The sequence below is a fragment of the Haliotis rufescens genome, unplaced genomic scaffold (assembly GCF_023055435.1).
Source record: "Haliotis rufescens isolate VD_foot unplaced genomic scaffold, xgHalRufe1.0.p SCAF_3, whole genome shotgun sequence".
Taxonomy (NCBI): Eukaryota; Metazoa; Mollusca; class Gastropoda; order Lepetellida; family Haliotidae; genus Haliotis; species Haliotis rufescens.
In genome coordinates this window covers 31,264,722-31,280,591 of record NW_025964001.1, presented here as the reverse complement: position 1 = coordinate 31,280,591, position 15,870 = coordinate 31,264,722, and the positions used below count along the sequence as shown (strand labels likewise).

The 15,870-nt window shown below is 39.0% G+C and overlaps 1 protein-coding gene across 1 annotated transcript in view; it reads left to right on the top strand.

The window, feature by feature from the left end:
* The first annotated feature begins 6 nt into the window (after positions 1–6).
* The window catches only part of LOC124146005 (equilibrative nucleoside transporter 3-like), a 34,195-nt gene continuing 18,331 nt past the window's right edge, over positions 7–15,870 (top strand). Inside the window, exons 1-2 of the mRNA XM_046516023.2 lie at positions 7–108; positions 426–664. Coding sequence (XP_046371979.2) covers positions 552–664 — 113 coding nt within the window. The 5' untranslated portion in view covers positions 7–108; positions 426–551. The remainder of the gene's footprint in view (positions 109–425; positions 665–15,870) is intronic.

Sequence of the window (15,870 nt, the reverse complement as noted above, 5' to 3'; positions counted from 1 at the left end):
GCCACTTCCCGTTTCATTCGGAGTTTCTAAACTGGCGGAAAGGCCCGAGGAGTTTCGATTGAGTATCAATATGGCGAAGTAAATATGGAGCAAAGTTCGTGTAGTAAGGTAATAGATTTGTGACACCGCTTCATTTCCTATACTTTTCGAATAAAGTATATTTTCGCAAACGAGCACCACATGATGATCTATTCTAACTGACTTAAACGTTTCCATCTGTTTGTTCACTTTTAAGTGTAATTTGTGAATAACAAAAACGTTTTAGCTGGCATATATTCCGACAGTGACACTGACAGTTAGGCTTCTTATTGACCTTTCATTTCTATTACTAACCATTTGCACGTGATGTAAGCTGTACAAACAGCCATAGAAAGTTAACACTTTTGGGGCTTTTTACTTATTCACATCACTCTTTCTCGTTTCAGAGTTGATGCTAGAGATCTTTTGGGATGATGATCAACAGACGGTATCTTTTTAATAGTTCCTGAAAATGATTTGGTAGATCTACGATTTTACAAACTTTGAAATAGGTTGAAGCAACATTCTGAACGATGGCTGAATATGTAGCAGATATCACTGAGAGGGAGGCCTTGATGTCACGCTCATTAAATGGAGATGAAAGTAACCACAAATATGTACCCAGACGGCAGATTCCAATAGATAGGTGAGACTGTGATAACCCTAGCAATTAATCATGACTGATCAGCCATGATGTAGCTCATGACAAAATAGTTTGAGTGTATTTAACTCTGTGGATGCCACAGGGACATATGTGTACCTCCTCTTAAACCTTCACTCCAACGTGTTCTACAAAATACGCAAATGTGAACATAAAGACAACTTTCCACCATATGCACTGATATGGGATAGCTTTACAAAAAACATGTTTTCATATGGTGCTTCTGAAACATCTCTTACATGACAGACATTTCACACTCAGTTACGATACATACACACCTGAAGTCCATATATATTTTCGCATCAAATGACAAATTATCCTTGTCACTATGAGTTTGGATTGGTCTACATGAAATAGGCAAAGTAAACGAACAATCATCTTCCCGACGCAAGAGATTCTACTTGGCTATATCAGTCAAGTTTTCGCTCTTGCCCTTTCAATTTGACTTCTCTTAGATCAACTTCACCACCCTGTGTAGAGCACGGGTTAGGCTTCTTGTGATGAAAACACGAAATCCAGTCAGATCACTGTTCTTATTTCATATGGTTTCTCATAATTAGCGACCACCATAGAAGACAACTAAAATGAACTTGGTTGATCAGATAACAAAAAGATTTGAGATTTCATCCCTCACAGACAAACAATATGACAGATTACCATAGTAAAGATACTCATTACTGCCACATTTTGGTTTTACAATAATAGAGGCTCGTGGTCTACACAGTATCAAGTAACACTGACCAGGTGGTGCTGAAGGTGAACTAATTCTTGCTCTTGGTTAATCCATCAATTTTATCCATAATATTGCCACAGCTCTTATTAATCATTATTGTTAATCTAGAAAAGACAGCAGATACGAGACAGCACAGAGACATAAATGGGTGGAAAGATCTGAAAACATCCATGAACAGAAACCTTGGGCCCCAATACATGTAGTGAGATTTGAGAGAAAATTGGGTTACCAATGAGACCCCCCCCCCCCCCCCCAAAGATCTGGGGTGGTATAGGTCTTCAGCAACCCATGCTTGCCGTAACAGGCGACTATGCTTGTCGTAAAAGGCGACTAACGGTTCGCTGATCGATGTTCATGATGTCAATCACTGGATTGTCTGGTCCAGACACGATTATTTACAGCCTGCCGTCATATAGCTGGAATATGCTGAGTGCGGTGTAAAACAACAAACCAACTAGTACCAACTTAGATGTTACAACTATTTTATTTGGATATGCATCACGGTATAAGCTACTCCACCAAATACCGTATTCGACGTAATAAGCGCCCACGACGATATTTGCCAATATATTGGCTAGTGCACAATCCCAATTAGCACCCTTCCGACTGATCAATGTACACAATTCGTGTACATCTATTCGTGTATAATACGCACTCGTGTGTTATATGCACCGGGTCCCTTAATTACGGGCAATTCAATTCTGGAAAAATATATCTTTCGTGTATAATATTCACATACTTTTCTTTTGTATCATTTCAGGCTGTCAACAGAAACCATAAAATTTACGATCTTTCAGCTCTTTCACCAAAATTATATTCTAATAAAAGCCCCCTATTTCTAATTTTGAGAGCGCCCTGGGCACTTATTATGTCGAATACGGTAATGCTTCTTAGCAAGAGATATATTTACATTTGTTGCATTAAATGTAATACCCTATCATTAGTCACTGTTCTAAAGATGATTAAAGATATTTACCATATTGAGAAATCTATTGCCAACAAAAACAATAAGACTAAGGTTTTGAATGGACTCTCCTTTTAAATTATATGAAGTGAGGTGAAATGGTGTTTAACATTGTGTTTAAGATTATTGCACTCACATAGTGACGTGTGTCCACATGTATGCATGTGTGTGGGGTTGCTTGTACTAGTCCGGACTCATGCCGATTTTATAGTATTAGGCCACTGAGATACCATGACGCAGTTTAACTTGAATACCCCACTCAGACACAGTATACTGACTTCAAGCTGACCAACCCTTGTTTTGGCCCCTTAATGCCGAGTGCCAGGCAGGCTAACACTAAGCAGCGTTAGAAATTGGCACTAGTCCTGTAGTCCTTGACAAACTGTCCAATAGTTAAGGTATTTGCCCTTTTTCAGGGTTTTGCTATATGTTATCATTATAAGAACTAGTGGACTAAAACTGTTAGTTTCTTTCTCTGAACAAGTACTATCTTTTAACATATTTTGGTGTGATGCAGCCTGGGATCGAACCCTTGACCTTCCGCTCACCGGGTGATCACTCTACCACTAGACCACGGAGGTGGTCTGAAATTAAATAAACAGTGAAATTCATAAAGCAAACTGGATGTAGCCATTGGTTGTAGCCAGGGAAATGTGAGTCATTTAAGGTTACAATATTAATATCATTATTATAGATATTGAAAATTGGCATGAATTCTTTTTTTTCTATTTGTTAGATAAATAATTTACTTAGTAAGAGTCCTTGAAGTTGTATTTTAAAATATTTAGGCTCTTCTGTGTATGAAAACTTTCAAACAAATATCCCAACATAATTTTTTCTCGTAAGTATTTATATTTTACTGATCATAATTGAGATGTAATCATATTACATCATATTAAAAACGCCAAAAACTTAACCTGGAAAGAAAAATGCAGTGTTTTACCTTGACCTACAAATCTAGGGGTCCAGGAGACTCCCCAAAATCTATTTCCAGAGCACCTCGAGGAAATATGAGGGTCCTGTAAAGTAATGAAATCATGAGGTGTAGTGTAAGATATGATAATTACTTTAATTACAGGAACTGTGTCAAGAGTTGGGTACAATTAAATGTAATATATTAGGTGCATCCCCTGGGGTGCAATGTTGTTGTTTTCTGCGTCCATTCTATATATACCATGAGTACATTTGTGTAAAAGCCTGCAACTGATCCTTCCTTCGGGTGGCCATCAAGTGCTTCATTTGTACAATTTTGAGGGGACATAGTCATCCTTGATGTATCATGGCATCACAGAACATTTTTTTCAGAACATGACAATAGATATGTCATTGCTTACCATGTTTACATGGTGTAGCCATGTTATTCAAAAGGATATGCTGTTCATAATGGAGCATCAATAAAGTTTATCAGCACGTACCACTCACCTCATTTTAAAGCATTGTACCTCCATTCTATGATGATCAATACCCAGGACCATTCACCCTTATGGCTTTGTTGTGGCAGTTCAATCTCTCTTATCACCACAGACTTATATAGGTCTGTGTTATCTCTAACTTAGCACAAAATGTCTCTTGCTCACACCAGTGAAAATGTCTCTTCTGGACACAAGTTGAGCATAGATCTGTGGTATTAGCTAGGCCCTAAATGGGCCCCATCCTTAAACATGTTAAATGGGCATCAGCCAGGATAGGGGAGATAACCCTCACGAGCATGCTGCTGGCTGCAAGCACATGGCATCAGGCACACTCTCGTACACAGATACACGTACAGTGATTAAACACAGATAACAAACAAAGACGTCTTTGTCATATCACCACATGGTGTCAGAAGAAAGTTTTTGTCATGGCAAGCTTGCAAATATCTCCTCCTGAGCAATTTGATGTCTCTAACCCAGAGAGATGGACAAGATGGATCCTTCGAATTGAGCGGTATCGCATCACCTCCAAGCTTGCTACAAAAGACCAAGAAACCCAAGTAAATCAGCTCATATGTATGATGGGAGCAGAATCTGATGACATTTTGCCGACTTTCACTCTCTCTCTGAAGAGGAACAGAAGAGCTATACTATAGGCAAAGCTAAGTTTGATCAGTACTTTTCCGTTCGCCGCAATGTCATATTTGAGCGAGCTTAATTTAACCAGCATGTACAGAGAGACGGTGAACCAGTTGACAGCTTCATCACGGATCTCTATTCTCTTGCAGAAAACTGTAATCATGGTGCACTTCATAATGAGATGATTCGAGACGGAATTGTCGTTGGAATCCGAGGCCTCAAATTATCAGAAAAACTTCAGCATGACTCTGAATTAACATTACAGAAAGCTGTCACAAGTACCAGACAATCTGAAATTATCCACAAGCAGCAACCTGTGATTCGAGGCAATGTGTCTTCCAGTACAGCAAGTGGAAATTCGAGAGTTGAAGAACTTATCACTCCTAAAGGTAAAGGCAAGAAACCCCGTGGCAAAACTAAGCCCAAGACTTCACCTCGTCCATTTTTTAACAATGCAAAGCCAAAACCCACATGTTCATACCGTGGTAGAGATTCACACCCAAGAGCAGAATGTCCTGCAACCAGATCAACCTGTCGGAAATGTCGGAAAGTTGGACACTGGGATGAAGTATGCAGGAGTCAAACTCAGTGGGGGGGGTCTTTCTGAGATTTGTCTCGAACGAGAGCCTAACAGTACCAACGAGGAGGATCCTTGGATCCATTTGTGCTGATAGTGCATGCTCCGATCCATCAGAGCCTTGGCTTGTAAATCTTGAGGTCAACTCATGACTAGTTGTCTAAGCCTTTTCCAAAACTACAGCAAATTGGCAAGAGATTGTATGGTCCAGCTGACACAAGTTTGTATATTGTTGGAAAATTCAGAGCAAAACTTAAAACTGTGTACTGTGATGTTGTGACTGAGCAGGACATATATGTCGCTAGAGGTCTTACTCGTTCTCTGCTGGGTAGACCCGCAATTCAAGCTCTCAACCTTGTCAGCCGCATTGATAGTGTTGTTGGGGACAAGTGGAAAGACATGTTTCCTGAACTATTCACTGGGCTAGGAAATATGGAAGGTGAATATTCTACGAAGCTCAAAGAGGATGCTTAGCCTTTCTCTATCTCAACACCCAGACGTGTGCCTCTACCTCTCATGAAGAAAGTGAAACAGGAGCTCCAAGCAATGGAAAGCAGTGGTGTCATATCTAAGGTGGACTGTCCTACCGACTGGTGTGCTGGTATGGTGGTCGTCCCAAAATCTTCAGAGACAATCAGAATATGTGTTGATCTGACTAAATTAAACGAGTCCGTGAGGAGAGAATGTCACCCTCTTTCTGCAGTGGATCACACACTAAGTCAGTTGAGTGGTGCTAAAGTGTTCACAAAACTGGGCACAAACTCTTGATTCCACCAGATTCCATTATCCCCAGATTCCTCACTACTTACCTGTTTCATCACACCCTTTGGCCGGTATTGTTTTAACCACCTACCTTTTGGCATCTAGTCAGCACCAGAACATTTTCAGAAAAGAATGCAACAGGTTCTGGAAGGCCAAGATGGGGTTGTGTGCCAGATGGATGATATCCTGATTCATGATGAAAGCGAACATGATCAGCATGTAGCGGCAGCCTTGAGCAGATTGTGTGATGCAGGTATAACACTTATTCTGGAAAAGTGTCAGCTTTCAAAGAATACGATGAAATTCCTTGGACACATAATTGACAGAACTGGCATTTATGCAGAATCAGACAAAATTCATGCTATTACCAGGATGAGGTATATGCCAAAAGAACATTTGTCATAACACCACAAGATCTACATCCAGAATCAGCCCCATCCATGCAAGCCATCGATGTACTTAACAATCCACAAGACTATTAAATATATTTTTTCATAGGTAGGGCAGGGAGGAGTACTATAGGTAGGGGAAGGAAGTCCTGGTGCTACAATACGTTCAGGACGTATTTGCAATGGCATTCACAAGTTGAGTGCTGGTAATATTGCTGCTGGTTTAAATCTTGGAAGAATGGTGTAATTATACTGACGTCTATCTTTGGCATTATGTCATTCGAACAATCTCAAAGGAAAGCTGTGGTGGCAAATGGGTGCAGGGTATATATCGCAATAGAAGAGAGTTGTTTTACACTGGATAAGCGAGGTTGGCACACCACATGTGATGTCAGTTGACTGGCTTGGTCAGCGCAGGTGAGTCAAAGGAAGACAAATTGAAAGGTTACCTTTGAGATAATTGTGAAAACTAGTTGTATCATACTTTCTCATGAATATGGCGCAAAGATAATTTAATTACATAAGAAGATATACTAGAATTGACTTATTCCACATGGATCTAGGGAATTCTTTTGGCATATGCTATGCATACTATGACAAGGTTCAAGGTCAACATCCCGAGATAGAATAATCTAACTGATAAATTTGTGGTTGCACTTAATTAATGCATTTATCATTGAACTTTGTATAATCAATGCTCGTTCTTTATGATGGGGGCCCTGCTTTGCTAAAAGGGTTAGTCATAAAAGTGTCAACGCGCATGTTAACGGGGAATTGGCCCTTGGGCATGTTGGGGGAATCAAGGACAAAATCGACATCACTGTCTCGGAACATTTTATGCACAACATATAAACAACAATTACACAATGAGCGGAATACCTGCTCTGACAACACAAACACAGCGATGAGCGGACCTTCCAGCTCAGGCATACATGAGGTGAGCAGAGCTCCAGCTCAACCTCAGGACGTTTCCTACGAGCGGCACATCCTGCTCGAGGTCGTCCCGACACCAGCACTCGGAATACCAAAATGACTAACAGTGTAATGATAACAAATATATAGAAACAAACAACAATGGACAAAGACACAATGACGTTGCTCTGGACATTGGACATATGGGCATGATGAACCGACACAGTTTAGGGGATGATCAATTAAGTCAGTAAATGTCATACTATAAATAACAGTTATTAATGTGAAGTGATATGGTAGCCCAGGTTTGCTGACAGTTAATATACAATGAAATGCTGGTGAGGATTAAAAACAGGGATTAGCGCCTTATGCATAATGGCAATTAAGTTATGAAGACATATGTATACATGTCATGGCTACAGGGTAATTAGCCTTTGGAATCAAATGTTCTTCAGACAATGGTTGTCCCAGATCAGTCGCTGTGACAGATGTGTCCAGCTATCAGCTGAGTTTACTAGAATTGCATGGGTTTGTGAGCTGTAACAGTTGCCTACCTCATCTCATTAAAACCAACACTACTGTATCGGCAGACCATTGATATTACTGACAATGATTTTATTAATTTCGTTTGTAGTCTGGTCTGTATTATCATCACAGTTGCTATGGTAACTATTGGAAAAATGTATTTTGCAATCAGGGATTGAAAGGGGCACTAGCCTGTTAGCCCGGACCAGTTTCACTAATATTGAAGGTATTCGAAGGGCTAGAAGAATTTCAAACATTTGGGGGGTATTGTTATGTGTTATCATAGATCAGGCTAGTAGAATTTATTGGCTAATTTCTATCCCTGGCAATGTGATGCAATGGAAAGTCAACTGAATAGCACTCTGGAAACTATTCAGCCAATATTGGAACTAGACACAATGGTTGAATGTGTGAAAACAATTGCTAAATGGCATTTTAAGTAAATGTTGTCAATGATGAAACTGAAATTTTGCATGGGAGAAGGAACCACAGTTGTTTTGCGGAGTTGCATCCCTTAGCTTTGCCAGGATTCACTGGCTTTATCAAATCCCAGTCCCTTGCCTTGATTTAAGAAATGAACGATGTGTGGGTGTTGTTTATCATACAATATAACACTGCAGTGACACTAAACCATGAGGGGCGCAGTGCTTTATTGTATGATAAAGAATGGCCACAAGTCGGTTATTTCTTACATGAGATTTCAACATTATGTACAGACTTTTTAAGGATGTTGATAAAACGTACAAGTTTTAAAAATATAATGTAGTTACCTTAATTTTAATAATTATGACTCCCTGAATAGAATCTGACACCAACATTGTCGGACAAGTCCATTTTATGAACAGGTGGGTTAAATTTGCTATTTCCAGCATATTCTCACAATCTTCACGTCGATTATCTGTACCTTTTCTCCAAAATCCGATTGTCATATCTCTCCCACTTTTGAATGTGATCGTTCCGCCACTGTGAGGCAGTATTACATATTCACAACGCATGTGTATGGATGTTGTTAAACCATAAACATGCACAATCACCAAATTCCGAGGCAGGAGTGTGGGCACTCATCCATTTCCTGAGGCAAGCACATGCATAGTCAGCCAATTCCATTTCATTGCCATATTGTCATCAGCAGCTTTTTTTGTACCCACCACCACCCTCATCGCCACCTAGCTCATTCTCTCCTGTCCCATTGAGTCATACCCACAGGAAGCACTCCTAGGGTCTCGTCTGTAGTTATCGTTTTTGCATACTCATCAATCACGTTAACCAATGCAGGGTTCATAAGATTATACATTGCTACATATGGTACACCCAGAGCTCCAGATAACTTTTTGAGCAATTGAGTTTTTACGTTAGGGTTTCTATTTTAATTGGGTTATTACATTTTTCATTGGGTAACCAATATTTTTTCACTCATTAATTCATAACTCTATTGGGTTTCCCCCCAAAGAGTGAACATTTTAAGATTTTAAAAAATGAAACAATGTTTTAGATGTATGTCACAATGATAACTGTTCTAAATATATAGGCTTGACTCGGAAATTAAATAAGCTCATAAATGTGTTTCGGAAATTAGCTCCTTTGTACGCATGCTGATAAATCTGCATTGGGTATTTACGTGTGCTGATTTTAAGCATTTGAGTTTTTCATTTAATGCATGCGTTTCTGTACGCAAGTTAATTGAAAGTAATTGGGTTTTGAATATTTTTGGGGGTATTTTACACAATGCTGCTTATCTGTAGCTCCAGTACACCATTCATTCATGTTACTTCCAGTTTTGTGCTCTTTTTGTGAATCTTATCACTGTCTGTTGCATATCGCACCATATATCGCTTTCTCATTGTGTTGGGGATTATACATTGTAACTGGTATCCAACTGATCATGTGGCACTGATGGCACTTATCCAAATTACATCGTGTGGAATATATCACCCCCACAAGTTTGTCACATACATTCGATCATTTCAACCATATCGTAAGTTTGCCATCAAGCCTTCCTGTTGACCAGGGCCCACTTGCACAAAGCGATCTTAGCGCTAGGATGATCGTAACTCCCATACTTTAGCATAGGCTTATAATAGTCTTAGCGCTAAGATCGCAAGTGGGCTCTGGACATGTAGTCAGGGTCAGAGACTCCTGCTTGCGAGGGTTAGCTGGGCTATCCACAGGCTACCCTGTCGCGGGTGGTTGCCTGTCATATTCAAGCACCATCTACCCGGTTGCGGGCAGGTGCTCTCATCACGTTGTTTGTCCATCTAGCCAGGCTACCCTGGCGACCAAGGTCAAGTGGTAGGGGTCCGAGATCCCTGCTTGGGCAGCCTGGCTGGAAACAATGCAAGTAGAATCCCCCTGCCAAATGTTTTAGATTTTGTAATAAAAATTTGATTCTGAACCTGTAATATTGTCTATGTTGATTATAATTATATCTTTTCTCCTTATCTCTCCCATTTTTGGATGCGATCACTCGGCCTCTGCGTTTATCATGTTTATCTGTGTACCCCAGCTACATCTGTGGGAAACAACTTACTATAATACTAGACACTTCCCTCTCAAACATAATGTCATCCAGTGTATGACATCATCAAGTTGCGAGCCCATATTCAAATTTCCAGAAATGATGTCATGATAGAACAATGTTTTAATTGTGAAATTAACCACGCTTTGTTCCTTGCGATTTATCAGTAGCTGTCTTATATACAGAAATAATGTTCAGTAGAAGTGTTCAGTGCAACTGACAACAATACTTCTGGGCCCTTGGCATATGCATTTCCCATCAGCTTAACTTGTGCCATTTGCTACTTTGAAATGTTTTTAAATTATAATTTTTTATGTTTCCAGATAAAGAATTTGGATAATTTGCTCTCAAACAAGTAGCATTTCTTATGAATATTTCTGCATGAAACCATTAATCTTTGCAGATTACAATTTGCACAAAGTGATCTTAGCACTAAGACTATCGCAAGCCTTTGTTAAAGTATGGGAGTTACGATCATCTTGGAGATACAACTATCGTGAGCCTATGTTTAAGTATGGGTGTTACGATCTTAACCTAGACTATCGTAAGCCTATGTTAAAGTATGTGAGTTACGATCTTCTTAGTGCTGTGACTATTGTTAGCCCATGTTAAAGTATGGTAGTTATGATCATCTCAGCGCTAATTTGACTTTGTGCATGTGGGCCCTGGTGGACAGGTTGAAATCATAGTTCTTGTTCATAATCAGCAATATCTGTATCTACAATATCACAGATTATGAAACATTGCCAGGAAATATATTTGAATTGTACATATGGGCCTGTTGCCAATTCTCTACTCACTGTCATGTAAATATAAATTGTTAATGTTTATGAAAAATAATGTTTATGTTAAACAGGATGATAAATATGTTTTCTCATGTACGTGATCAGAGAAGGCCAGTTTCTATAGAACTGCGCCACCTGTTGCCTTGTTAATAACATCAGGAGCATTGCTAATCGCTTAATTTCTAGTCGGCAGTTATACAGAGTCATCCCTGATCAGAGTAGGGAGCTACGCTGTCAATTAGTGTAATCATCAGGTCCCTCTTACAAGATAGCTGCTGTCTCACACCACAGCTACATCAGTACTGTTACAGTAGAACAAGGATATATAACGGAACAAATGGCCATATGCACTGATGAAGAAAAGCAGATGTTTGTCATTCAATCAGGAGACGGTTGCAGAAAGGACAGGTATTTTCAGAGCAAAAGTTATTCCAGTTTAGACAGCCGTCAGTATTGGCATGGTTAAATCCATGCAGGTGTGAATTACACCTTGTGGTGGAAGTCAAACCAATAAGCTACCTTTTGTAAAATTGGAAAGAACTTGTTTAATATTTATTGCTGTCTGTTTAATGATTTGGCTTTTAAGTCTATGATTCTCAGCTACACCAGGGCTCACTTGCACAAAGCGATTTTAGCACTACAACTAGTGTAAGCCTATGTTAATGTATGGGAGTTACGGTCATCTTAGCGCTAAGATCGCTTTGTGCAAGTGGTCCATGGGGGGATCGGGTAGCCTGGTTTTTTAAGCGTTCACACGTCACGCTTCAGACCCTGGTTCGATTCCCGACATGGGTACAATGTGTGAAACCCATTTCTTGTTTCCTCTGCTGTGATGTTGCTGCAATATTGCTAAAAGTGGCGTAAAACCTCACTCACTCACTCACTCACTCACTCACTCACTCACTCAGCTACAATTGGAGTTAATCACAGCAAGAACGAGCAGAACGTGGGCAGATTGACAATCTGAACACGTTTGATTCAAGTGGTTTGAACACCCTTTTTGTTATCTTATAACTCCAGTTTTATTATGTAAGTTTGTTTACCATATATAGATACCTCAATTTTATCTCAGTCACCTGAAGACTATATCTCAGTTTCATGGACATCAGGAATGTTTAAACCCTAAGTGCAGATTTTTGGATAATGTGATGGCTTGGTCGGGTTCGGTAGTTCCTCGATAACAGTGACAAGAAAGAAGATGAGGCTTTAATGCTTAAATTGACATTATTACATTAACTCATTTTTAAAATACAATAATAATGAAATAATTTTGAAATTAAGAAACAATGAACTTAAATATAAAGAAATCCTATTTTTGAACAAATTTACAATTTTGACCCAATTTGCCTGCTAAGGTTACTTAGTTTGGAATCAAAGATAAAACCCTGTTTGTATGTAATAATGTTTAATTTTTGTTGTTTAAACACCCCTTTGATGTCTTTCATGGATCACAGTCTTACAGATAGCGTTATATATGACCAATTAATGTACTAAGGTAATATGAAGCATTCCACCAATACTCTGATAATCACCATGCTATCACATGACTCGTATATTGAATGAAAGCAATTTCATTATTTGTGTAATTGGTTCAATAACCACCATTTATTAACATATCTTTTTAATGATATTTGCATGCTCATTTAATTCCATTCAATTACATCTCTATAGTGTATGAGTTTTTCAGATGATTTCAATGACTACAAATGGTCCAGCTGCAGATTAGACACAATTTATTTGTTTCCTGTGCTGTGTTATGTGTTGTGGGTGTTTGTTGTGCGTAAATACATTCAAGAATTGACTTTCACTTTGTGTGAGTTCATTTGAGTTTGAACCTTCATGGAGTGAGGACCAAACTGTATGAATGTAAGAGCTTGTGACGATGTCATACAATGTTTGGCCCTCACTTTATGAAGGTTCATACACCAATGAACTCACACAAAGTGAAAGTCGATTCTTATAATTTTTTATATCACTATTTTGTACCTCAAAAGATCTAGATCTATAAGCAATATTTAGTATGTGTGACTTCATGTTTACACTAACAGTCATACAACAAACAGCTGTATCGCGGAATAATGAAAAGTTTATTGTGTTCATTGAAATTCCTGCATTCTGATTAGCTGAATTGGTCATGTGTTATTGCATTCATTTCCCAATGGGGGCACTGGTGCAGAATTGCGTCCCTTGGGCACGCCAGAAACCTATGATTGTGGGTTCAAATCCCGGTTCGCCCTAATTATGTTTCTAGGTTTGTCAGCACCATACCCGTGCTCGTGGGTTTCACCAAAGTGGTAAAAGTCTTAGACCTCCATCACTTCGGGCTTTCCTCCCACATTAAGCTGACACACCGTGATATAACTGGAATAATGTTAAAAGCGGCGTTAAACCCAACTCACTCACTCATTCATTTCTCAATGAATGTAAAACATTAAGCCACGCCCATCGAGGCGCACTACTTTTATTACTGCGGAGTGTAGGGGAATCCCAATATTACAGTCGAAGGAATTTCCTTTCTGCTCACGTGTATCGTCATACACAGGACATTTAGTGACATTCCTGCATATTCATTGACCAAACTACCCTTTTGAAACCGAAAGCCGAGAAGGAATGAAACAGTAAACGTGCAGATTTGCTCGCCTGTTTTTTTTCCCGCTCGCCTCGGTTCCACAACTTTCATCATGTTCATGTCTTTGGGATTCATTTCTAACCAGCATTTTTCCAACTGTGTTTTCCTGTTTTCGGGGAACTAATGTTTGAATCTGGCAGTAACTGACCATGTCATTAGAAACAGCCGCTTTCTCCAAGTCATATTCCTTCTGGTTCGTTATAGTCGACTGTTGCAGTTCTTCTCACCTCTTGCCTTCATTGACAGGTCCTATGAACATTGTTTTGATCCTACTTTCCGTTGATTGGCTACTGACTGTGTAGGCGTGTCGAGTTTTGTGCATAAATTAAACCATCACCTGATTCATGTCACACCACAGTATATATTTCTACACCTTGAATGTTTATTAATCTCGTCATTTTTGTCTCTTGATATATACAACTGTTTTTGTTTAAATTATTGTAGATAAAACATGTTTTATGTTGTCGAATTTAATCATAAGCATTGACTGTGTATTTTTTCGGTTCATTGAGGTATGAATCGAAAAACCAGTGTGCAAACTTTTGTATGAATCTGCAACGATTCATACCTCGATGAACCGAAAAAAATACAGTCAATCCTTAAATAACATGAGAGGTGACATGAACGTATGTATGCTCAACATGCCCTACAGGAACAACTTTTGTATTTTCTTTACAACAAATGTATTTAGATAATATCCTCATTAGATGAAAAATGTCTGTGAAGAAATAACTCAGTAAGTCAGTCACAATGGCATAATACATTTGTTAATGTTGTTTATGAACCTGTGGCGATTTTTGTCATCATTGATCAACTGGTCGATCATTGAAAGGTGATTCAGGATGTGTAAATTAGACACTAAGGTAATTTCATAGATTGCTGTAGACTGTCACTGTCAGCCTAGACATGGATCATGTCGATACTTCAATGGTTTGGATGTGCATTTCTTAAAGGGTCTAAATGATTAGAAAGAACGCTTATGTATGTATTCGTGCTCAGTAATTCCAAGGGGTTTTTCATACACTTATGAATGTCAGTTTCATGGTCATGTGACCGACCTCTTGCCCAATGGATAAAACATATATCGTGTAAACTTCAAATTAAAAAATTATATGTTTGTGCATAACATAGTAAGCAGAGGAGGTATGTTGACAGCTCAAGGTGACATTTGTTTTATTTTTCACTCTGCTGATTCCAAAAGCCACAATCATAAGATTAAATAGTTTAGATTTGACAAAAGTCTTTGCCATCCAAATTATCGGACAGATCAATCATGTCCCTGGCTTCCTTTTTAGAGTAGCTTTTTCTTTTTCAAAAATTCAAAATGGCCACCACCACAGCCCTTTTCAGTAAAGAATACACCCTTCACACCAATTTCTTCTCCCACATAATCATTGGACATATGCTTTCAAATGTTTGGAGGATATTCATAGTGACTTCCTTGACAATGAAGTTTGATTTTAGTTATGAAAGGCCAAATTGGCCATCAGGTGTTGGCAGATAGACAGGTGTGATATAGTGTGTGTGAAATCAGGTGAATATTACGGGTTTATCTTCCTCTATCTCACTGTACTTGTCAGAGTTTTCATACTTCCTTACTCCTACACAAATTTTTTTTATCTTTCTGGCATATGATTGGCTGACTTTGAAAGTTAAAGTCAGTACTACCTAAGTTAGCACCACCTTTGTGGTGGAGTGGGTAGATTGCCTGTTTGTACTGTGGAAGGTCAGTGTTTCTATCTCCTGCCCGCGTCAAACCAAAAGACGTTTAAAGATGGTACTTACTGTTACTCTGCTTGGAACTCGGCAGTGAAGAGATAAAGCAAAGATTAGCTGACAGAGATATAATGTGACTGAGTGGGTAGGCCAAACTGCAGCATGGTATATCAGCTAGCACTATAAAGGCAACATAAATCCAGACTAGTTCAAGCAGCCACACACACCTGTGCATGCACATCACCATAGAAGGAAATATTCTTGAACACAAAGTTCAACCCTGTTTCACATATACAGTAGGAAATACTGTGGTTGACCTTTGTCAAAGGTCAAGGTCACCAGAATTATAAAGGGAAATTCTCATGAACAATCTTTGCAAGACTTATATTGTGATTTTATAATGTTTCATAATGTATGACTTTCAACAAGATGTGTTGCGAATATGCAGGAATTCAATGACCAGCGATTTAGAAAATAAACTGTCACAATGATGTACACTCTGCTACCCAGAGTTCCATGCGACCAGCATAGTACCTCTGCCACAGGCCAGAGCCATGTGACGATTAGACATCTTATACAGTCCATTCAAGATATTGCATAGATTTTTCATGTGTTTCATTTCTGACAAGTCTG